General features: G+C 40.9%; 1 protein-coding gene and 1 non-coding gene across 6 annotated transcripts in view; one reads left to right on the top strand and one right to left on the bottom strand.

The window, feature by feature from the left end:
• IQCH (IQ motif containing H) overlaps positions 1-25,791 on the top strand; it is a 164,092-nt gene that overhangs the window by 21,738 nt on the left and 116,563 nt on the right. For 4 of the 5 annotated variants that reach the window (XR_005456323.1, XR_005456324.1, XM_038766817.1 and 1 more), the window contains exon 5: positions 9,319-9,438. Coding sequence is in view for 3 of the 5 variants with exons in the window: in XM_038766817.1 (XP_038622745.1) it covers positions 9,319-9,438 (120 nt within the window). In the remaining 2 variants the exon portion in view is untranslated. Of the gene's footprint in view, positions 1-9,318; positions 9,439-13,357; positions 13,414-25,791 lie in introns of those variants that run through there. The other variant, XM_038766818.1, reaches the window with a different exon arrangement.
• LOC119946290 lies at positions 18,955-19,094 on the bottom strand. Its single transcript, XR_005456396.1, has one exon. It is a non-coding gene; the product is annotated as a small nucleolar RNA SNORA7 (small nucleolar RNA).

Here is a 25,791-nt window from a genome sequence, read left to right on the forward strand (position 1 = left end):
CCAAGCACTTAGTACATTGCTCTGCACACCATAAGCACTCAATAAGTGTGATTGATATGTTGACTGATTGACAGAATCATCTAGATTCCTAGAGTCCATTGCCCATGGCCCCAGATCCACCAGGAACTTAGAGTAGTTCATTTTTGACCCAAACCAGAGAGGGCCAATACTGAATCATCCCCACTCCGAGCCCCCCAAAACCATGACAAGGGAATTGGAGAACTGACAGGTTTTGGACTTGCCACTTCCTTGGTGATGCACCTAGGATAATAAGCAGTCTGGCAAGGTATTTCATTTTACCAAGAGCCTTTAAGTACACTATCACTTTAAGGCATTTAATAGTTCCCAAGTGGTCTGAAAGAGCAAATGTGGGTTTTTTTTAATTGCCTAGCTTACTCACAGGGTATAGTTAATTCACAGGAAAACCTCTCAATATGATTTGGATTAAATTTTGCTTCCCCTAGGCTCTTCTATTTGCAGCACTAGAAAATATCAAGAGGTAATCAGTATTAAAAGGATGATCAACAATATTACAATAAATAAAATGAAAGTGAATATTTTACCCTAAAATGTACCAGTCAGAGCAAATTCAGCTTTCCATCCTCACGTGTTTATTCAATCATATTTATTGAGCGCTTACTGTGTGCAGGGTACTGTACTAAGCACTTGGGAGAGAACAGTACAACAATAAACATATACATGCCTTGCCAACAATAAGCTTATCAGTCTGTGAGGCCAATTAAAAAAATAACACCACCTAAGATTCCTGATTGGGGTAGCTCAATGGCCCATCCAATCCAGTATTCTGTCTCTAGTACTGTGATGACTGCCCTCTTTACTTCTACCCCCATGGTTAGGGGACATATCTTTTTTTCCCTAACTATTCCCACCAATCCAGTAATAATAATTATGGTACTCATTAAGTGTTTTACTACGTGCCAGAAACTGTACTAAACGCTAGGGTGGATACAAGCAAATCAGATTGAACACAGTCCCTGTCCAACGTGGGGCTCAGAGTCTCAATCCCCATTTTACGGTTGAGGTAACTGAAGAATGGAGAAGTGAAGTGACTTGCCCAAGGCCACACAGCAGACAAGTGGTGGAGCCAGGATTATTTTTCCAAACCTTTCTGGAATCTATAGGTATTTTCCCATGACATGACTTCCTTCAGTAAAGAATTCAATTTAGTCAATACCCACTGCATACTTCTTTTGGTTCATTTTGAACCACCACCACCAAGCTGTAGAATTTGAAGGATATAATAATAATAATAGCAATGATGGTATTTGTGCCAGTCACTATTCCAAGTGCTGGGGTTAGATACAAGGTAATCAGGTGGGACACAGACACAGTTCCTGTCTCACCTGGGGCTCACAGTCTTAATCTCCATTTTACAGATGTGGTAACTGAGGCCCAGAGAAGTGAAACGACCGGCCCAAGGTCACACAGCAGGCAGGTTGCCGAGGCTGGATTAGAACCCATGACCTTCTGACTCCCAGGCCCCTGCTCTACCTACTATGCCATGCTGCTAATAATAATTAAATATTCATCTTGTCCACACCCCACAGGATTCAGTAGGCTTTCAGTCATGTTCACTCATTCCCAATCGAAGAGTAATAATCTTTTCAGGCTAACTTCATATGGAGTCTGCTCTGTCCTTTTAATCATTGATTTCAAAGTATCCTAAGCATAAGACTCTGCTCTAGACTGTGACCTCATTGTGGGCAGAAATTGTTACTTTCTATTGTAATGTACTTTCCAAGCGCTTAGTACAATGTTCTGCACACAGTAAGTGCTTAACAAATATGATTGAATGAATAAGAATATAATAATAAAGAAAATTAAGAAAAGAGCCAAATCAAGTAGGTACGAGCTAGATTCTTTGCGTATTCCATCTAAATAATCTTTGTGAACATATTAAAAGTCATATGATTTATTCTTAAACTTTAAGATGTACGTTTGTGGGCTGGGAACGTCTAACAACTCTTTTATGATGTGCTTAGTATAGGGCTCTGCCCACAGAAAGTGCTCAATAAATAATAAAGTCCTCAAAAATAACAAATTGATTGCTCAATTGACTGATTGATTTTCCAGGTCAAAATGTGACCTATTCTGGAAGAGATTTCTCTAAGAGGAGCCAAAGTGTAGTTGATTCTGGGCAAGGCTGTTGGTGGTGGATTTGCTTTGAGTCAGTCAGCCAATTGTATTTACTGAGCACTTACTGAGTGCAGAGCACTGTACAAAATGCTTGGGAGGGTACAATGTAACATTTGCTCTGCCATTAAAAAAAAAAAAGGCATGAAACTCACCTGCAATAAAAAGAATTAGGATTGACAAAATGGATCATAAATAATTCATTCATTCAATCGAATTTATTAAGCACTTACCGCGTGCAAAGCACTCTACTAAGCGTGTGGGAAAATACAACATAACATCAGACACAATCCCTGCCCACAACAAGCCCACAGTCTAGAGGGAGAGACAGACATTAATATAAATATAATACATAGTCATGTGAGCCTTTGAGTATTCCATGCTTGGATGAACTTAATTTAGAAAGGGGTACTGAGTGTTTTCTCCCCCCCCCCCATCACTTTACCTCGGGGGGCTGGGGCCCCCATTGCCCTTTCATTTCTAATATCAGTGACATCTGCTTAAAAATGCATATTCACTGACAGAAAAGATAGCCCTAATTTCCCATTATAAAGGAAATTGACTAACAGTGCTGTTTTGCCAGCTGTTCTGCACGCCTAGTACACTAACATAAAAGCTTTTATTATTAAGTAGTTGTGAAATCCAGCTGGGATATTACCACCTATAATTCCCCATTTCCTATCTTTTCAACTAGGTAAGCCCCAGTCGCTACTATAAACACTCTTCCCCCAAAAGTGCATTGCTGTTTTTTTTGAATTCCTTCCCACTAAAACTTGCTTCTCTGGTGAAGAGTTATGAGTTGCTCAATTGCAATTAAGAAGTGTAATTAAGGATGGTTTATGAACCCTGTTGTTCCTTCAAAAAAATCCTATTGAGAAATATCGGTGATTTCTTTTAAAGGGTACGTGTTCAGAAGAGGTATGCATTTTTTCTCATTTCATTTTCATTTGTCCCTATTCTGGGGTATCATTGGTGGACAAAGCCCAACAAGTAGAAATGGAATATGAATGGTCATTTTCAACAATTTGCAGTAAACTCTAAACCAAGTAAATGATCACAGACTGTATTTTCCCTTTGTAAAATTGTTGAGTTCCTTGCCACGTGCCAAATAGCCTGCTCATAAATATGTTAGTGTGACATGTTTGCAGTTATTATTTATAAAGGTTTTTCTATTTTGAAAAGCACAGTGGTGGTGTGATAGTTACGTTAATCCCAGGATTGCAGAGGAGAAATAATAGCACCAGGGTACAGCAGCTCTGGCTGAGCACATCAAAGTTATTCTTGGTTTTTTGTTTTTTGTGTTTTTTTAATGGTATTTCTTAAGCACTTACTATGTGCCAGGCACTCTACTAAATGCTGGGGTAGATACAAGCTAATCAGGGTGGACACAGTCCATGCCCTACATAGGGGTCACCGTCTTAATCCTCATTTTACAGGTAAATTAACTGAGGCACAGAGAAGTGAAGCAACTTGCCCAAGGTCATACAGCAGACAAGTGGCAGAGCTAGGATTAGAACTCAGGTCCTTCTGATGCTCAGGCCTATACTGTATCCACTGGGCAGGCTACTTCTCTGATGCTTGAAATATGAAATATCTACACGTGGAACCTCACTCATTTCGCTACAAGTGAACTTATCTGAAACCCTAATGTCTGCGTGCGGAGGCTATAGAAATCAAGTGATCTACAATGCATTGCATGAATTAAGAAAATCTGAACTAATTATTTTGGTTATCTCAGGATTTTTTTTCTCCATCAAAGCCCAGCAAAAAGATTATTAAAAAAGCATTTTATTATTTTAAGACTGATAATATCCTAGAGACATAATTTAGGGGATATTGTTCTGTGTTTGCATACCCGTCCTTTCCAGTGGCCGATAAATTTTATGGGGTGAAAAAAGACCTGACCTTTGAACACGTGAATGTTGGAGATATGTAGAATCCCCTCAATGTGGGCGGGAAATGTCTGTTAAATTGTTGCGTTGAACTCTCCAACAGCTTAGTATAGTGCCCTGCACACAGGAAGCACTCAATAAATAGCATTGATTGATTATATGATTTGAAAGCAGAGTGCTAAACTTAATACTGCCATGTTAATTTGTTTCACATATTTACTATAGTCCTCGAAGGCTGGAAAATGTTCTCTGATGTTGATCTCTCTTCTGCCTCTAGAGTTACTTCTCCTAAACTATACAAAACAGATGAGAAGCAGCCTGGTCTAATAATAAGGATAATCACTGTGATATTTAAGTGCTTACTATATACCAGGCACTGTACTAAGCCATGAGGTGGGTACAAGCAAATTGGGGTCTACATAGCCCCTGTCCCACCTGGTACTCACAGTCTCAATCCCCATTTTATAGGTGATGTAATTGAGGCCCAGAGAAGTGAAGTGACTTGCCCAAAGTCACACAACAGACATGTGGCAGAGTTGAGATTAGAACCCGTGACCTGACTCCCAGGCCTGAGCTCTAGCCACAACGTCATGCTGTGGTCTCATGACTAGAGCATGGACCTGGGAGTTAGAGGGACTGGATTTGAATCCCAGCTCCGCCACTTGTCTGCTGTGTGACCTTGGGCAAGTCACTACACTTCTGTAGGCCTCAATCACCTCTTCTGTAAAATGGGGATTAAGAGTGTGAGCCTTATGTGGGGCCGGGACTGTTCCAGCCTTATATCTACCTCAGTGCTTAGAACAGTGCTTGGCACATGGGAAACCCTTAACAAGTACAGTTATTATTGTTATTATTATTATTAATTCATCAATGTCCTTGTACCTATTCCCAGTATGTAGTACTTGTTTTTTACCCAAAGTAAGCACTTGACTCCCCTCTGAGGGTTGCACCTGGAGAGTTTCCAGTACTCTACCAGTCTCGGCTACGGGAGGGAGAGTCAAGCAGAGGCCTATCCATTCCATTCCTAGCTTGGCCAGTGTATAGTGAGTGGAAGGCAATTGCTATAAGTCAAAACTCACCCATGCTGGGCAGCAGTGGCATGGGAGAGAGTTGAGGGTGGAAATTCGAGTTTACTGCGTGGAAGGCGGCAATGGCAAACCACTTCTGGATTTTTACCAAGAAAACTCTATGGATCCACTACTAGAACGATTGCAGGTGGAAAACGGGGTGTTCTGTGAGAGATGTGTCCGTGGTGTCGCTATGGGTCAGAAACGACTCGAAGGCACAAGACGAGCACTTGATTAGTGTCAGAGATAATCAATCAATCAATCGTATTTATTGAGCGCTTACTGTGTGCAGAGCACTGTACTAAGCGCTTGGGAAGTACAATGCCAGTGTTATTTGGGAATTGAGAGTGGGATGATGGGTGGTGATGATGTCAACTATAGACCCCATCCTATCTGGGACAGGGAATCTGTCTACCAATTCTGTTATTTCATACTCTCCCAAGTGCTTAGTACAGTGCTCTGCACATGGTAATTGCTCAATAAATACGATCAATTGGTTGATTGATTACGCCTTTAACACTAGGATGGGCAGCAAGAGTAACAGACCACAGCAGTACCCTGCAATCATGTCTGTGAAGTTTCAGGCCAAACACCTGCCTGCTTTAGTGTGGCCTAATGGCTAGAGCCTGGTCCTGGGAGTCAGAAGGACCTGGGTTCTAATCCCCATTCCTCTACTTGTCTGCTGTGGGACCTTGGGCAAGTCACTTCACTTCCCTGTACCTCATCATCATCAATCGTATTTATTGAGTGCTTACTGTGTGCAGAGCACTGTACTAAGCGCTTGGGAAGTACAAGTTGGCAACATATACAGTCCATACCCAATAGTGGGCTCACAGTCTAAAAGTACCTCAGTTACTTCATTTGTAAAGTAGGGATTAAAAGTGTGAGCCCCATGGGTGACAGGGACTGGGTCCAACCTGATTAACGTGTATCTATCTCAGTGCTTAGAACAATGCTTGGCACCTAGTTTATCAAGTACCATAATTATTATTATTAGAAGGGATGCAGCGGGTGGCTTAATCTCCCTCCTCTGATGTTTAGACAATAGAATCAGACTCAATGAGCTTGATTCTCCTATATCTTCAAGAGTAGGAATGCCTATCAATGTGAGATTATGTCCATCCTGATTACCCAGGTCTTACTACAAGCAGAGAAGCAGTGAGGGTAGATCGCAGACTTGGAAGTGAGGAGAACCTGGTTTCTAATCACGGCTCCTCCACCTCTGCAGGTTGACCTCGGGCAAGTCATTTCTTAGAACAGTGCCCAGTTTTTAGAACTGTGCTTGACACGTAGTAAGCTCTTGATGAATACCATCATTATTATTATTCTTTGTGCCTCAGTTACCACTCTGTAAAATGGGGATTAAGATTATGAGCTCTGTGTGGGACACTGAGCTGCTACCAACTTGTTGATCTTGCATCTTCCCCAACGTTTGATACAGTGCTTGGCACATAGTAAGAGTTTAACAGATGCATAAAAAAGTGCTTGGCACATAGGAAGTGCTTAACAAATACTGCAATTATTATTAGATTGCAGTCTGGAAAGCTGCAAATAACCCAGAAATCACAGTTAGCATTGAATCCCAGTTTATGACAATTGTGCTTTTCTAAACTTAAACACTCTCCAAAATATAGGACTGAGCTCATTGTAAATTAAGCAAATGGCCCCTTTCAACTTTCTTTGTCAAGCATTTCAATTTTGATTACTCTGTGCTGGATCTACTGCTCAGATATTTATCATTTTATAGTCTGCCTGTGTCTGGGGAGCTGGTTTTGTAAACTGCCTAGAATTTTTAATTCAGAAGTTCTTCAGAAAGAAACCTTAGCATCTTACACTAAAACTCTAGTTTAATAGCACAAGCTATTTCCTCCTTATATAGCTTGTGGTATAGTAATAAAATAAATACCACAAAATCACTGATGAGATGAAAATTGAACTCTCTGCTTCTGTGCAGCCATGTAGGTAAAACAGTAATTGGCTCTGATAATAACTTTTGTTCTTACAAACCGGAGTCTAAATGAGAGTCACATTTGATATATCTGCTTGTAATTACTATCAAAAGGAGAAAGTATAAAGTTCTGATTGTTTAGTGGCTTATGATAGATGAAATAAATTATGTCCACCAATCAATTTAATAATTTTTTTAAATCCCTATCACATGTCTGTGGGCCCGTTCCAAAGGATTTTATTTTTGTTTTTTCTTTTTTGTTTATCTACTACTGTCATTCTAACAGTGTCTCATTACTGGGCCTTATTTTCCTAACGCCTTATATGGACCATGACCAACAGCTAATGGGATTTTGCAAGGACTGAAGTGTTTCTGTACATCCAGAGAAGATGACATCTCTAGGTTTCGGGTCACTCTTGTACGGAATTATAGTAAAATCATCTGCTAGGGTGATAGTCTTTTTTAATCAAAGTGACCTAATCAGAGCAAACTATTGTTTGGAACAAACCATATAATGCTTTTTTAAAGGATTGTAAAAGACAAGGGCTAACTGTTATTATTTTCCTCACAATATAACATTTTTGTTCTCTTAACTCTGTGTGGCACCAAAAACAATTGCATCGATTAGGAGAAGACTAATAATAATTTCCTTTTAAAAGACCGTCACCCTCGTTTCAAGAAATACCAGCAACAAAGTGATTCTTTTCTGTTGGATTTTCTTCCTCGTTGATTTCTCTTTAAAAAAAAAAAAAATAGCCAGGCTCGGAGCTGCGCACATTTCAAAATGAGCATAAACAACTGTATTTTAACCCCACTTTAGATAATGATTATTTATTTGATCACTTACTTACCACCCAAGTCCTGTAGCCACACCGAGTCAATGAAGCATGCCCAGCTAAGGAAGCTGTCACGGTCTGTCGAGCCAATGATCCCTGAATTAAAAAGTTTCTAACAAAGCTGAGACATGATAAATGAAGCTATTACCGTCAGTGGTATCCAGAATCCACACTTTCGAAGCACCCTAATTACAGTCACCATTTCCAGTCAATATAAAATATATTAGCAATTTCCCATTCCTCGATAGTGTGGAAATTATTTTAAATGTGTAATTAAGAAGGAGAAACGCTACCCTTTAGGTATTCATTTCGATAAAAGAGGAAACAGCCTTAATGCAAATTTGGGGAGATAATGCTGTGGGGTCTGACGCCCACAGAAGCCAAGGCACTCAGGATTAAGTCTGGCCGTGATTTTGCCAGGACGCACACAATACAACAGTTGTGCCCTCAGGATACAAACTAGGTTTGCCCTGCCTGCAAACCTTGGCTCACATAAGTCGTCTCTACACGGGAAAAGTCAAGGGGAAGTTGAGGCAACTGGGTACTGTCTGTATGGAGGGGAGAAGAAGAGGGAACTCTTGGTCTGATGATCCAAATTGCTACTGTCCCCAAATTCTCCAGATCATTCAGTCTTCTGGTTCACTTTGCCTAAGGAAGAGACTAGGACATTATCCAGAACTAAATACCCTGCTTTATTTTTGGTTGTTCTAAATTGCATAATGCCTTGTGCTTTAATTTTAATCTGTGGATGCTTCCTCCTCCTAAAAACTACTTATTTCAAGGGTATGGACTAAGGAATGAGCATCTCTCATGTGTCTGTCGGTTTGATTTGTAATGAAAGCACCTCACTTTTGACTACCTCTAGCGATTCCAAAATCTATAGAGAAATAGCTAAGTCCTCTGGGGGAATTGACCAAACGGGGATTACCTGGAATTGTCCCAAGAGAAAACGGGCAGTTTAGACAGACCAAGGGAGCCCTCTACCTGCCTATTGGTAGTATAGGTTTCATTGGCAGACTCCTTGACCTGGAGACCTGCAAAGAAATTCAGATTGAGTTTCTACTCCGCATAACTTGGGTGTCTTACATTGTTCTTGAGGATAGAACTGGAGCATATCCGTGTGTGTGTGTATGAGAGAGAGAGAAAGAGTTTACAGAGGAGGGGGAGGGCTTATCAAAGGGTTCTTTTTTGGAAGTAAAGAGAATATACTAATTAATTAGTAGTTGAAATAAAAGATCAAACCAATCTCTATTTCTTCCAAGTGGAACATCTATATATATATATATATATATATATATATTTACAGGACTTATGGCACTTTGAGGATGGGTAAAAATGTATATAAGCATATCGATTCCCACAGAAAATCCATTTGGAAAATGGACTTACGATTTGAAAGTTTCATTCTTTCTTTGTTTCAGCCAAAGCTAACAATGAATGTAAAAATCTTTCAAGACTCCGAAAGCATCAAACACAGAACTTCTCTAAATCAGAACCACGGAATCAGTTTGCCTCTTATAAGTAAGAGGAAAACAGCGTTTGTGAGTAATGAGTTCTTTTAATGATCTTTTATTAATATTTACTTTAAACAACGAAAGAGTAAAATGCTAACAGAGAAAACTAATGTACATTCTTTTCTAACAAGATTTTCCTTCTCTTTCTTTGGACAAATTCAGTTCCAGATTCATTAAGGAAAGATATTTTATTTTGCAAGTTTGGAGGGGTGGGGGGATGGTTTGCTATTAGAAACACTCCAGCAAAAATGTAACATGTCTTGGCAGATCATTCAACTTTCTAGGAAATTTTATTTAACATTTTAAGAAAACACAGTACAATAATCTACCTAGCCAAGTCCTGTAGAAGTTTAGAGAAGATAAAACAGTGTAGCAGTGAACAACCATCTCTCAGACAAAGAGAATGAATAGTGACTCTTAAATGTCTTATTTCAGTGATGATGGGGTTTGGACTAGAGCAATGAAAAGAAAAAGAAAAAAAATTCACAACCGGTTCCTGTTGATGTGATTATTTGCACTCTGTACAAACAATCCTATTTATTATTTCTGATAATCCTGATCCGAGTGGCTAGCGGTCTTCCATGTTGCTAATAACATAATAATAATTCCCTGATTTCAAACTTGTATTTAGAGAGAGGAAAATAATCAAGTGATGGCAACTGGGATTTGGCATGCAGGAATCCCAGATTCCTTTCCCAGATTTGCCATGGCCTTACTGTTGGACCAAAAGCAAGTCCCTGGACCTTTTCTGCAGAGTTGCTCACTCTGTTGCAAGTACATTGTCTTTAGAAAGAATCGTGAGATCTGTAGAGTTAATCATACAGATCTATGTATGTTGAAAGTGTTGCCTGTCATTGTTGGGATCTAGAATGCTATTTTAAATGGTGACATTTCTAGTCCAATTCATTTATCGATGTAGCGAGTAAAGTAATTGGTGTATTTGAAAAATATCTAAAAAAAATGAAAATGTCATCCCTTTAAATATTATCTTTCTAGTTTCTCTCATCAATAACGGGTGCAGTAGTGAAACCAGCACTTATTCTCCTGGTCTTATTTAACTCATGTTATTCATTGAACCGGAAGTTGGAAAGAATTGTTTTTATTAAGGCCCAGCAAAATGTCTTACACTAACCTTGTAAATTTGCAGTACACCCTTGCACGAGTTTCTCCAACACAGAACTCTAAAATATATTTTCATCTGTTTTAGATCATTATCTCTATGGATAGCTTTTTTATTTATCAAGTTCTGGTAGCAAAACAAATTATTTCAGAAATTTAACTCATAGTGCCCAAAGCAAAAGTCAGAAAGTTAGAAATTTTTGTTTTCCTCAAATACGTTTTAATTTTATTTACAATGTCACTCTGTGAAGTATATGAAAGTTCTTAGATGTTTGACCCTTCTGCTTATGGGCCTTCATAGACAAATCCTTGGTCCTCTCACCTGAAGGACAGAATTCAAGAGAAGGTTGCCCCTCATTTGGTTTCAAACGCAGAGGTGGTGCGGTGTGATAGCTGACCCTGCTGACTGCAAAGTCCAAAAAAACTAACCCAAGGCGTTGATACAACTCAATTCAAACATTTTCGCTGGGTGAAAAAATGTAACGGCTACGAAAGTCTAGGTGAAGAGACTGTTGAGGGGTGAGGAAAGTGATTTGCATCCAGAACAGTGAGTCATATTCAACTTATCTATTTGTTGCTGTTTCCAAAATGAATAAATAGCTTAAATATAGTAGAGGTTTCCTTTTCTTGGGCAGTTTTCAGGGTCTTTTGGCACAGGTTATTTGGAGTGGGTTTTATTTGCACCAGTACTTATTTAAAATAATAGACTCAGAAAGTATAGTGACATTTAAATATTAAACATTCACTGATTCACATAGACAATCCTTTCATTTACATTTTCCTTAAAGTTGATGCCATATATCCTATGTCAGTAACCGACATAATGTCATGATGTAAGGCATATTTTTCTTCTTTTATTTGTGCTCCAAATGAATTAAGAAAAAGCCAGTGCTGGAAAGAAAAACCCTCAAATTTTCAGGGATTTGGTTTTAAACAACATAAACATCTGGGAATGACACAGTTGTGAGTTATGACTTTTAAAAATGCTTTTTGAAAACAGTTGCCCTGACAGGCAGTTTGTTTTAGCCCTGTGATTTATAGTTAATTAGAAGGAAAAATCAGAAACAATAGATTTTTAGAGCAACTCTACAAACGCCACAGAGAACAGTATTATTTGGAAGCAGAGAACCTTCGTGTTCAATGCTTTGAGTAAACTTGCACTGCTCGATCGAACCTATAAGGGACCAATGCCATTTCTGACCGAGGAAATTGGTAAGCCACACCTCGTCCATACTTCCATCTTAATAAACTCGTCTCTTGTGAATTTTTGACATAAAATGCCCCTAGCCTTTAGTTTGTGACATTTATGATAGTGATTTTTGAGCAACTGAAAGCTCCTTAGGGAATCAAAATTTAGTAATCAAGCAGTCAGAGTCTACTCATTTTGCCCTCTTAGCATCGGAATTTGATATCCATGGACTCCGAGATTATAAAAAAAGAAATCATGTTCTAAATATTAAAGTGGAAATGGCAGTTTCAAATGGGGTTTGGATATTTAAAAGAAAAAAAATCAAAACAAAAAGCATTGATAAACTAGTCCTCTTCTTGATTAGGTGCCAGGGAAAGAAGCTAAGATACATGTTCTCAGTGGCATGGGGTGGGAGAAATTCCAGAATCTTTTATTTTGTTTATCTACACCCCTGCTTCGATGATCCTTTCAAGTGTAGGTGAAACATTTAAAAGATCTGTTTGAAAATTCGACTTGGACTTATAATTTTTTTTTAATTGAAAGGAAAGGGCGTGATGTTTCTTCATGTGAATTTTAAAAGAAAGAATGTGTATGCTAAACTGCGAACCACACTGTCATTTTGAATTGCTACACAAATAACTCGGATTCTAACGTTATGACCTAGAAAATGATCCTAACAGCATTTTTCTCTTTGGCAAGATGTTGAGTTACTGTAAAATTATACCAGTCTTTTGGTACCACTTTCCAACTAAATAAATATATAATGTAATGTAAACTTAGAATCTTTTATTTATTCATGAGGGTGAATTTAATACTATTATGATTCCTAGTTTTTATGAGTCATATCTTATGCATTGTTTTTCACTAACTTATTTGGGTGGCAGCTACAGAACACAAATCATAGCTTCATTCTTTACTGTTTTGCTTGGAGTGTACATACTAATCCCTCATTCCATCACCGAAAGTGCATTCATTTCTGAAATGATAAAGTGATGGAAAGTGAGGCAATTGTGTTAATTTCAAATGATTAGAAGACCCACCAGAAGCAAGATGGCGGGGGCAGCGGGGGAGGAAGCAGGGGAGATGATTTCAAAACATGATTGTGTTTTAAGCCCATGCATATGGCCACAATTACAGTCACAACATAATTTGGCAACGGTAGCAGAATTAGATTTAAACAAATTGATGTTACACTGCAGTAATTCAGAATGAGCTTGTTGCATTTATAAACCATAACGAGAAGCACAGTGAATTAATAAGCCCTTCATGTCACTAAAAATAAAAAAGGGAATAATTGCTGAGATGGAGCTAACTTAACAGATGACTACAGTCAGCATCCTTCCAGCCTAGATCCGGGAACGTGAAGGTCACCCCCATCTCAGATGACAAAGAGGGAACATTTTATTGGTAAACAAATTAATCTTTTGAAAGGTCACCATTTGTTTTAAGTTTTTATCCAGTTCCCGTCATCTGGAATCTGAGATGGACTGTCATTCTACTAGGCAGGGGTGCGGCGGAACCAGGCAACGCTGCTTCTGTACATATCAGCATTCCTTGACAAAACCCCGAGCCTGATTGTGATGCTATGGGCTGCTGGTTTTCAGCTGTCTCTGGACAAGAACGGAGGCCCACCCCTGAATTCCAATAAGATGGGCCCCGCATATTCTGTCTGGTTGCGAGCTGGCCCCTTGCCCGTAAGTAAAATGTATCGTAGTCCAAGCCAGCAATTATCTCCCTCACTTCCTTCTGTGCTGCTTCTTTTCCCTGTTTCAGAAAACAGATGTGGTATTCACCCAAGTTCTGTGATCTATTCTGTCCCACACCGGCCAAGACTGAATCGGGACAGAAGTAGAACTGGGGGGAGCCAGGAGCGACCAGTCAACCACATTGTCTTCGAGAAAAGGAGAAAAGGGTGGTTTGGTTCTTTTATTTTTTTTCCATGAAAGTGTAGAGTCAGCAACTTGGGAACCACCCCCCAACCCTACCCACTTTCCCAGGAGTTTGTGGTAAATTAAATTAGGTGAACGAAAGGAAATGGCCCTAAGGGCCGTTCTGACCCCCTGCATCCTATCTGTGAATCGTCGTTTTTCCCCAAGGGTCTCCATGGCCCGTTGATCGTCACCACTTTTCTAATTTTGTTGTTCTGAAGAGCAGGCCAGTCCCCTTTGTACGACATCGGCCATAGGCACTGAAATAAGCACCACCCCGCAGACGGCACGTATGGTTTTTTGAGGCATGGGGACAGATGGTGGCTCATAGGAAGCACGTCTTCCTGTTCTCTCCCTCAGAAGCCTAACAGCCTGCTGGGGTCAGTGCAGTCCAAGGTTTGAGACACTAACCTTGTCCAGCTTGTGGTGCCCAAATTGATGCAGCTAAATCCATGAGTGGAGGTCCTTCCTTGAATGAGAAGGGAGAAAGGCATCTGTCAATGTGCCTCGTGCTTTAGGGGGAGCCCTTGACCACTGGAAGACTCTGGGAGCAAAAGGGGAGTTCCCTCATTCATTTTCATCATCATCATCAATGCTATTTGAGTGCAGAGCACTGTACTAAGTGCTTGGGAGGGTGTAGTACAGCAGAGTTAGTAGACATGTTTTAGTAGACACGTTCCCTGCCCACAAGGAGCTCAGTGCCATTATTCAGATTGTTCTTGTTATGCTGCTGCTAATATTTGGGCCATAGGGAAGCAGTTTGGCCTGGTGGAAAGACCCCAAGCCTGGGATTCACATGACCTGGGTTCTAATCCTGACTATGCCACTTGCCTGCTGTGACACTTTGGGCAAGCCACTTAAACTTCCCTGTCCTTCAGTTTCCTCATTTGTAAAATGGGGATTCCATGTCTGTCCTCCCTCCTACTTCGACAGACAGCCCCCGGGTGGTACAGGGATTGTGTCCAATGTGATTAATGTACATCTACCCCAGTGCTTAGAACAATGCTTGACCCATAATAAGCTCTTAACAAATGTCACCCTTACTCTATGGATGTATAGTCATTCTCAGGACAGATTTTTGGTTGTACAGTCAATTATTTATTCAACTATTTTATTCCTGGCACGCTGCTCTCTACCTGTTACCTCCCCATTCTTCCTTGTTACTTTGACTCTTTGTAAAAAATTTATGCCTGCCTGTTTTTCCCATGCATTTGTCAGGTCCTCGAGGGCAGGGACCATAGGGTTGGCTTCTGGAGTGTTCTTCCAAGAGCTGGGTGTAGTGCTCTGCACATGGTAGGGCCTCGATACCTTTCACTGTTTCTGATTTTTTTTTTTTAACTGCTCCAATCGCTTACAGTGTATAGAGAGGCAGGCAAACAGGTTAATCGTGGGATTTTATTCGCACCCGATTTAAGGCCTTAAAATAGAGTATTTTCCCCCCCACCCCGTCACAAATTTCCAACATCAGTACCCAAAGTATAACAAAAGCCAGAAGGACCCGGGCCCTGATCCTGGCTCCACCACTTGTCTGCCGTGTGGCCTTGGGCAAGTCACCCCCTCCAATGTGGCTTCCGTCCCCTACACTCCACTGAAACTGCCCTCTCAAAGGTCACCAATGACATCCAAACTCATTCATTCGAAGATATTTATTGAGCACTAACTGTGTGTAGAGCACTGTACTAAGCACTTGGGAAGTACAAGTTAGCACTTGGCAAGTACAAGTTGTATGTGTACTTGTACAAACCAAATCCAACGGCTCCTACTCTATCCTAATCCTCCTCGACTTCTCAGCTGCCTTTACACTGTGGCCTTCTCCTCAACACGCTATCCAACCTTGGCTTCACAGACTCCATCCTCTCCTGGTTCTCCTCTTATCTCTCTGGCCATTCATTCTCAGTCTCCTTTGCAGGCTCCTTCTCCCCCTCCCATCCCCATACTGTAGGGGTTCCTCAAGGGTCAGTTCTTGTTCCCCTTCTCTTCTCTATCTACACTCACTCCCTTGGTGAACTCGTTAGCTCCAAAGGCTTCGACTATCATCTCCTCGCTGATGACACCCAAATCTACATCTCTGTCCCTGCTCTTTCTCTCCCACCCTCCAGGCTCGTATCTCCTCCTGCCTTCAGGACATCGCCATCTGGATGTCTGCCCGCCATCTAAAACTCAATATGTCCAAGACTGAACTCCTTATCTTCCCCCTCTCTGACTTTCCCGTCACTGTAAATGGCACTACCATCCTTCCCGTCTCACAAGCCCGCAACCTTGGTATCATCCTTGACTCTGCTGTCTTATTCACCCCACACATCCAATCTGTCACCAAAACATGCCGGTCTCACCTCCACAACATCATCAAGATCTGCCCTTTCCTCTCCATCCAAACCGCTACCCTGCTGGTTCAATCTCTCTTCCTATCCCGACTGGATTGCTGCATCAGCCTCCTCTCTGATCTTCCATCCTCCTGTCTCTCCCCACTTCAGTCTATACTTCACTCTGCTGCCCGGATTATCTTTGTGCATAAACGCTCTAGGCATGTTACTCCCCTCCTCAAAAAAATCCAGTTGCTGCCTGTCAACCTATGAATCAAGTAAAAACTCCTCACTCTCGGCTTCAAGGCTTTCCATCACCTCACCCCCTCCAACTTCATCTCCCTTATCTTCTTCTCCAGCCCAGCCCGCACCCTCCACTCCTCTGCCACTAACCTCCTCACTGTACCTCGTTCTCACCTGTCCCACCATCGACCCCCGGCCCACGTCCTTCCCCTGGCCTGGAATGCTCTCCCTGCGCACATCCACCAAGCTAGCTCTCTTCCTCGCTTCAAAGCCCTACTGAGAGCTCACCTCCTCCAGGAGACCTTCCCAGACTGAGCCCCTTTTTTCCTCTCCTCCTCCCCACCCCCCTGCCCTACCTCCTTCTCCTCCACACAGCACTTGCATATATTTGTACAGATTTATTACTCTATTTTACTTGTGCATATTTTCTATTCTATTCTATTTTGTTAATGATGTGCATACAGCTTTAATTCTATTTGTTCTGACAATTTTAACACCTGTCTACATGTTTTGTTGTATGTCTCCCCCTTCTAGGCTGTGAGCCTGTTGTTGGGTAGGGATCGTCTCTATATATTGCCGACTTGTACTTCCCAAGCACTTAGTACAGTGCTCTGCAAACAGTAAGTGCTCAATAAATACAATTTAATGAATGAAAGGGTTTTTCCGTGCCTCAGTTCCTCATCTGTAAAATGGGGATTTAGACTGATCTCCATGTGGAACAGGGACTGTGTCCCAATTGAACAGCTTGTATTTACCCTGGCACTTAGTACGGTGCCTGGCACATAGGAAGTGCTTAACAAATACTATAAAAAAATTAAAAAGCAATGCGTTTGCCAAACACAAGATTGTCATCAAATCAGTATTTCCTTTGGCTGAAAAACTGTCTTCCTTAGTTCCCGGTGGCAGTCAGAATTATTCACATGCAAGAAATCTATATTGGTTGGACCTTTTCAAATTGTTTATTTAATTTTTCATAAAGTACATTTTTGAGTCTAGATGACTAAAGTTCATCCTGTTGCCCAAGTGTTGCTCCTGAAAGGAGATGGAGCTATAATTCTAAAGTGAAAATTTGTGCCACATTATAAAATGCTTCATTTGAAAGGAAGCAAACTGCTGTTTAGAGTAGTATAGCTTTATCCACAGGAGAAATGTGCCTTAAAAAGACTAATAGAATTGGTTTTTTTCTCATCTCCCAGGGTAATTATCTGCTCAGAGGTTCTTGAGGTGAAAAAAATACTTTTGCAATTGTCATGTTGAATGGAAAAAGGAAAAAAAACCCCTTAACTTGCTCTTCCAATCAAGGACTCTTTCTTGGCCTTGGAAAACAGGACTCTAGAACCATTGTAGTCACTTTGAAATGATCCCTTTCCAAGTAAAGATTTTTACTTTTAAAGAAAACCCAGCCTCAAAATGTTGGAAATTTACAGCACTGGTTGACACTGCCTAGAGCAAAATTAATATTCAGTTGAAAAGCTGGCTTGAAGAGTCAGCAGGACTGTTTTGTAGAACTCACCCGATGGGGCAAGGGGTAGAAAAGTTTCTACTACATTTTGTCCACATGGAGGCCGAGTTTAAGCAACACTCAGACAAGGATGTTGCTCTGGCACTTGGATTTTCACCCTTTATTCACCCCTCTTTCGGCCCCACAGCACTTATGTATCATATCCATAATTTATTCATGTATTCATTCATTCAGTTGTATTTATTGAGCACTTACTGTGTGCAAAACACTGCACTGAGAACTTGGGAGAATACAGTACAACAATAAACAGATGCATTCCCTGCCCACAACAAACTCACATTAATGTCTTTCTTCCCCTCAAAACCAGAAGCTTGTGGGAAGGAAACATGCCTACCAACTCTGCACACAGAAAGAGCTTGGTAAACATGATCAATTCATTGGTCCCACTGTCAGGAAGCCCATCTTTTAATTTGGCCATTTTTGCTATTATACAGTTGGTGTGTTCTTGAAGAACCTTGGGTTATGGAAGAATCTCATTAGGGTAACATTGACTCAATGGCAATTGGAGTAAGGGAGTTGGATGGTTTGAAAAGACCACTTGACAGACATTTTTGAAAGAAGATATTTTATTTTATGTGTTATTATATTATTGTTATTATTGTTGTATTTAACTGCTTACTGTGTGTCAGCAGTGTTTAAAGTGCTGGGGTAGATATGAGTTAATCAAATCAGACACAGTCCCTGCACCACTTTGGACTCACAGTCTAAATAGGAGGGTGAAAGGGCATTGAATCCCCTTTAATAGAGGAAACTGAGGCACAGAGAAGTAAAGTGACTTGCCCAAGATCACACAGCAAGCAACTGGCAGAGAGAGGATTAGAACCCAGGGCTTCTACTGTGATCAGGTCACAGTGTGTTGGCTGGTGCTAGGAAAGCGGAGTGTGCTTGCTGCGATTGTAGTAGGAGATTAGTGAGGTAGGATGGGGAGGATTAATTGAGTGTTTTAAAGCCGTTGGTGAGGAGACAGGATCACAGTAAGTAGATAGAGGGAGTTTACCACCAACAGTGTCTCTTGTCTCATCTTATGCTGTCAAGTCATCTCCGACCCATAGCAACTCCATGGACATATCTCTCCCAGAACGCCTCACCTCCATCTGCTTTCGTCTGGTAGTGGCTCCATAGAGTTTTCTTGGTAAAAATCTGGAAGTGGTTTATCATCACCTTCTTCCATGCAGTAAACTTGAATCTCCACCCTTGACTCTCTCCCATGCCGCTGCTGCCCAGCACAGGTGAGTTTTGCCTTGTAGCAGATTGCCTTCCACTTGCTAGCCACTGCCCAAACTAGGAATGGAATGGGTAGGCCTCTGCTTGACTCTCTCTCTCCCATAGCTGAGACTGGTAGAGTCCTGGAAACTCTCCAGGTGCCATCCTCAGAGGGGAAAAGTGTCTCAGTAGGCCATTAAGTGACATATATTTTGCTTTTGCATCTCCTATTCAGGAACCAATCTTAATTCTCTGATATAGCGCTCAGCAGATTAGACTCCTAGACCCTTAGACCCTTAGCTCTTAAAAGAAGCAGTGTAGCTCAGTGGAAGGAGCATGGCACGGGCTTGGGAGTCAGAGGTCATGGGTTCTAATCCTGACTCTGCCACTTTCCTGCTATGTGACTTTGGGCAAGTCACTTAACTTCTCATTGCCTGTTACCTTATCTGTAAAATGGGGATTAAGACTGTGAGCCTGACATGGAACAACCTCATTAGCTTGTATCTCCCCCAGAGCTTAGAACAGTGCTTAACACATAGTAAGCATTTAACAAATACCATCATTATTATCAGTATTATTATTATTATTGTCGTTAAAAGACCTTTGAGAGTTCAAACTTTCAGTGTCTCTATTGTTCGCTCCCAAGTACTTAATACGGTGTTCTGCTCAGAGTGAGCACTCAATAATTGCTATTGCTTGATTGATTCAAACAAGAATCCATGTAGGCCAGCCCAGATGCAGGAAAGTTGATCCTATTTTTAAAGATTCCCCCAGCCTCACTGTAGGATGGAATTCAATAACCTTTCTTTTAACCCATTCCAATTTTGCCACTCAATCAGTATTATCTGTTGTTTACCTGCCGTGTGCTGAGCATTGTACTAAGCCCTTGGGACAGTACAAGAGATGTAGAGACAGAATTGCCATTGTCAAGAAATTCTTCCTTCTCAGTTTCTCATGGCTGATCCTTTTTTTTTTCCTTCTTAATGGAGATTTGCCATTAGAAGAAATTGAAAACACTAAAGCAAAAGGATAAATCTATTTTCTATAATAAGCATACTCTTATGGTTCACAGAATATAAATTGCAATAATATTCTACTGCTTTGGTATTTTGGCACTGAACGTAGGCAAAACACACATCTGCAAAAATGAATTAAAAGAATTTACTAAAAATCAGAATATTTGACATTTCTAGGACTTCAGCTTGGCAAATGGTGAGTGTGTAACAATGCCACAATCATTATTATTATTACTTTGCTCCCTAAAGTGAATAAGCGATATGCTCCCAAAGTAACTATGTTGGAGATTTTAATCAATCCATCAGTCAGTGGTATTTATTGAGTGCTTACTGTGTGCACATCACTGTGCTAAGTGCTTGGAAGAGTTGGTAGACATGTTCCCTCTCCACAACGATCTTACAGTCTAGAGGTGGAGGCAAACCTTAATATAAATGAATGATTTATGTATATGTGCTATACTTCACTCTGCTGACTGGATTATCTTTGTGCAGAAGCGCTCTGGGCATGTTACTACCCTCCTCAAAAATCTCCAGTGGCTGCCTGTAAACCTACGAATCAAGCAAAAACTCCTCACTCTCGGCTTCAAGGCTGTCCATCACCTCGCCCCCTCCTACCTCACCCCCCTTCTCTCCTTCTTCAGCCCAGTCCACACCCTCCGCTCCTCTGCCGCTCTCCTCCTCACTGTACCTAGTTCTTGCCTGTCCCGCCATCGACCCACGGCCCACATCCTTCCCCTAGCCTGAAATGCCCTCCCTGCACACATCTGCCAAGCTAGCGCTCTCCCTCCCTTCAGAGCCCTACTGAGAGCTCACCTCCTCCAGGTGACCTTCCCAGACTGAGCCCCCTTTTTCCTCTCTTCCTCCCCACCACCCCACCCTACCTCCTTCCCCTCCCCACAGCACCTGTGTGTATATATATATATATATTTGTACAGATTTATTACTCTATTTTACTTGTTCTTATTTTCTATTTATTTTGTTAATGATGTACATATAGCGTTAATTCTATTCTGACGATTTTGACACCTGTCTACATGTTTTGTTCTGTTGTCTGTTTCCCCCTTCTAGACTGTGAGCCCGTTGTTGGGTAGGGACCGTCTCTATATGTTGCCGACTTGCACTCCCCAAGCGCGTAGTACTGTGTTCTGCACACAGTAAGTGCTCAATTTTACTTGTACATATTTACTATTTATTTGGTAATGATGTGCAGGATTTAGCTTTAATTCTATTTGTTCTGACGACTAGACACCCGTCCACTATTTATTTTATTTTGCCTATTTATTTTATGTTGTTAATATGTTTTGTTTCGTTGTCTGTCTCCCCCTTCTAGACTGTGAACCCCCTGTTGGGTAGGGACCGTCTCTATATGTTGCCAACTTGTACTTCCCAAGCACTTAGTGCAGTGCTCTGCACACAGTAAGCGCTCAATAAATACGATGGAATGAATGACTGCATAAATACGATTGAATGAATGAATGAATGAAAAGTGCTGTGGGACAATTACCAAATGCCCAGAGGGCACAGATTCAAATGCATAGAGGATGATTTGTAAGGGAGAGGAAGAATTGGGGAAGGTCTTTTGGAGAAGATGTGACTTTAAAAAGGAATCGAACAGTCAATTCTCCTAAAACATGTGCTTGCCCTATGAGTATCAGATAGATTCTGGTGGCAGAATTAGGCAGTCTTTAGCAAGAACACAATACTATCTGGCTAGAAAGTGATGTAGCATTGGAAAAAAAAAACATACGGACATGTGTACCTAGAGCGTGCTGTAATGTGAATTCTGCGTTACCCGAGGTTCGTCAAAAGTGCATCCCCGTGCACGGAAGAAAGCTGATTTCACTTGAATTTCTCTGGGTCCCTTCATTGTATTGGAGGAGTGTTCTTCCTCATGAAATGCACCGGGCCCTTTTCAAACCTGCGTGGGCCTCTTTTCAGAGAAGGCTACTAATCCAATCCTGGAATTATGGCAAAGCCCACTGGAGTCATTGAAGTGAGAGTCTCAATATTGCTCAGGAAGGAATGCCAAATTAAATAAAAAGGGCCCCAGCAGTTCTGCAAGCCGCTTGCCAACCAAACTGCTGGTATGAGGTAAATGAGAACCAAACTTAATTTCACTTGTGACCCCAGCCAGTATTTAAACTAAACTACCTAGAGACAAGTACACTGTTCCATAATAGCACCGTAATAACAATAGTGATGATGATCATAATAACAATAATAGAGTCAGGACATTTTTCCTTCTATTTAACTGAACCCACACCATTTAAGTCCATTTTTTTCTCGTTCTTACCTCGTTAAAAAATCGGTCAGTGTACTACAGGCCAAAATATGGAAATTGCAAAATATTATTCCAGGTTTTCATTTAGTGGTCTCTATATGTCCCCTCAGAGCAGGTAAGCTGATAGTGCATTTATGAGTAATGTATGTACCCTCAGTTCACTGAACACCTCAGTTAAATCTCCTGAATTTAGGTCTTGTGGTGAAGGAGTTCTGTATTTAAACTTCCGGAATGTCCAAAATTACAAGTGTGATTGTAAACAAGTTTATATCATTTTTCTCCCACATGTGAAATACGACTATGAGAGAATTGTAGTGAGTGTTTTGGGTGATTTACAAACCAGTTTCCCTATTAGAAAACCTTCATCTGTCAAAAATATATCAATCAATCAGTAGTATTTATCGAGAGCCTACTATGTGCAGAGCACTGCATTTAGAGCTTGGGAGAGTACAATACAACAGAATTAGCAGAAACACTCCCTGCCCATCACTCAACACCATTGACATCAACACCTCAAAACCTATCAGGATTTGACCACAAAAATCTCTTAAAAGTTAATCTTACACTTTCCCAATTGACATACAATATTTAGGTGCCCGGTATTTATTCAGCATTTTGGACAGACTTATATTTTGTTACTCTACTCTAAGGACTATTTTATAGAGTTTTGCTAAATCTTCAAAAAAAAATCCCATTTTTGTGGCTAGAAGCCCAAGCATGTTACTTTGATAGCTTTGTGCCTCAAGGTCCTGGGCTGACGGAGCACTAAACTATAGTAAATTGCACATGGAAATCTTCTTTAACTTGGATTATTTTATTGGACACTGATCAGAACAAACACAGTACAGCAATTAGTTATGGGTGAAGATTCCCAGGATATTTAAACAGATTTCTCTAAATGCGAACATATGTTAAATTTTGAATTGTGTATCTTAGCAATCGCCATCTCAAGCTATTTGGTGAGGAACTTTAATATCTTCAGGCTAAGCCCCAGATTAGATATTTAGGAGAAGGAAAGAGATGTCTTTTTCTCTGTACCCTATCTTATCTAGCTGTTTTTAATAACTGAAATCTTTCCTTTTCCCCCCTGATAAACTGTAGTGCTCAATTCCTTGCACTGTTAGAATTTGTCCCATCCTATAATGTTCTTTGTTCCATCTCCTTTGTGAGTAAATTATGCCAAACGTTTATTAAAACATATGTGCGTGCAACAAATTGCTTACTATAAACAACCTGCCTGAACCTAAACTGAGGATAAATCTAGCCAACAAAGAAATCAATGCTGCTGCTGGAAAAAAAAATCAGACAAAATAGGTTGGAGGGAAAAGTTGCTCTTTTAATTAAATTCCATTCTTTTAGCATCTACTTTCTAGTGTCCCAGTGTGCATAAGAACAAAGCAAATCATTGTTGGCTAGATTTAAGTGGAAAGAAATTGAGGCAGTGGGGCCTTGTGTATTGGTTAACATAATTACAACCCATTTATAATCACGGTCACTCTGAAGTAGATCATTCTTGAATCTTTATTGTTCAAACTTTGCCACATTTCTCATAATTATACTCTTGAATTGTTCTGAAGAGGCTTCTGGCCTTCTGGCTGTAGTTTATCGAGAATGTGGCAGCTCATAAGTACCCTTGTCCAAAATTCACAGCAATCTATTTGAAGGTCTTTATTGGGAAGGACTGTATGTGGTTGTATGGGAAACCCCGTTGGTAATAATGATGGTATTTGTTAAGTGCTTACTATGTGCCAAGCACATGTGCCAAGGAGATCTCCCTTGCTCTGAGATTTAACTATGAACCCCATATGAGACAGGGACTGTTTCCCATCTCATCAGCTTTTATTTACCCCAGCGCTTAGTACAGTGCTTGGTATGTAGTAGGTGCTTAGCAAATACCATCATTAATAATTCTAAGATTCCAATCAAATCAACAGCATACTTGCTAATACTCCTCACTCTCGGCTTCAAGGCTGTCCATCCCCTCGCCGCCTCCTACGTCACCTCCCTTCTCCCCTTCTGCAGCCCTGCCCACACCCTCTGCTCCTCTGCTGCTAACCTCCTCACTGTACCTCGTTCTCGCCTGTCCCGCCATCGACCCCCGGCCCACGTCCTTCCCCTGGCCTGGAATGCCCTCCCTTCACACATCTGCCAAGCTAGCTCTCTTCCTCCTTTCAAAGCCCTACTGAGAGCTCACCTCCTCCAGGAGACCTTCACAGACTGAGCTGCCTTTTTCCTCTCCTCCTCCCCATCCCTCCCGCCCTACCTCCTTCCCCTCCCCACAGCACTTGTATATATATTTGTACAGATTAATTACTCTATTTTGCTTGTACATATTCACTATTCTATTTATTTTGTTAATGATGTGCATATAGCCTTAATTCTATTTGTTCTGATGACTTTGACACCTGTCTACATGTTTTGTTTTGTTGTCTGTCTCCCCCTTCTAGACTATGAGCCCATTGTTGTTGGATAGGGACCGTCTCTATATGTTGCCAACTTGTACTTCCCAAGCTCTTAGTACAGTGCTCTGCACACAGTAAGCGCTCAATAAATACGATTGAATGAATGAATAATACACTTGTGGTTTATGTAATCCGGTTGGTACAGGTAATCTGCTATTCTGGGTCTCGGGGGAGGTTTTCTAATACTAAATTTATTTAAGTACTACACATACCTGATTAAGACATCACTTTTGAAAGTTATTTTGAAAAAAGGGGAAAAAATCCAAATTAAGGTCTTTCAAAATCAGGTTGTAGGCTAACAATCTATGAGATGTTGCAAGTGGATAATTCTAGATTGCAAGATCATTGTGGGCAGGGAACATATCTATTGACTCAGTTGTACTGTACACTCCCAAGTGCTTAGTACAGTGCTCTGCACACAGTCAATGCTCAATAAATATGATTGATTGCTTGATGATTGATTGATTGGACATTAAGCCATTTGGGAGTCTTGGATGCTGGTAAATACCATTGATTAATTCACTGATTAATGAACTGTTTCCTTTAGCAACTCTTACAAATAACAAAATAGTAATAGTAGTACTACTGTTGATGATATTTATTAGTACTTTTTTTAAAAAAAGGGTATGTATTAAGCACTTACTACGTGCCAGGCACTGTACTAAGCACTCAGGTTGATACAAGATAATCAAGTTGGACACAGTCCATATTCGGGCTCCCAATCTTATTCCCCATTGTACAGATGAGGTAACTGAGGCACAGAGAAGTTAAGTGACTTGCCAGTGTTACACAGCAGAAAAGCGGCGGAGCAAGGTTTAGAATGCAGGTCCTTGTGACTCCCGGGCCCATGCGCTCTCCACTGGGCATACTGCTTTTCGGTTACCATGCTGCTTCTCAATTGCCCATTAGCTCTGTCCTAAGTACTTGGGGGAATACTAAGTAAGTGGGACAGTGAAGACCCTTTTGTAAGTAGGTCATCTTCAGGTTCATCTTCTCATCTTCTCCCTTTATTTACTCCCTCCCCCACAGCCCTTATGTGTACACCCATAGTTGTTTCTTTATATTAATGTCTGTCTCCCCTTCTAGGCTGTAAGATCACTGTGGGCAGGGAACA

Source organism: Tachyglossus aculeatus, chromosome 26 (genome assembly GCF_015852505.1).
Source record: "Tachyglossus aculeatus isolate mTacAcu1 chromosome 26, mTacAcu1.pri, whole genome shotgun sequence".
Classification (NCBI taxonomy): Eukaryota; Metazoa; Chordata; class Mammalia; order Monotremata; family Tachyglossidae; genus Tachyglossus; species Tachyglossus aculeatus.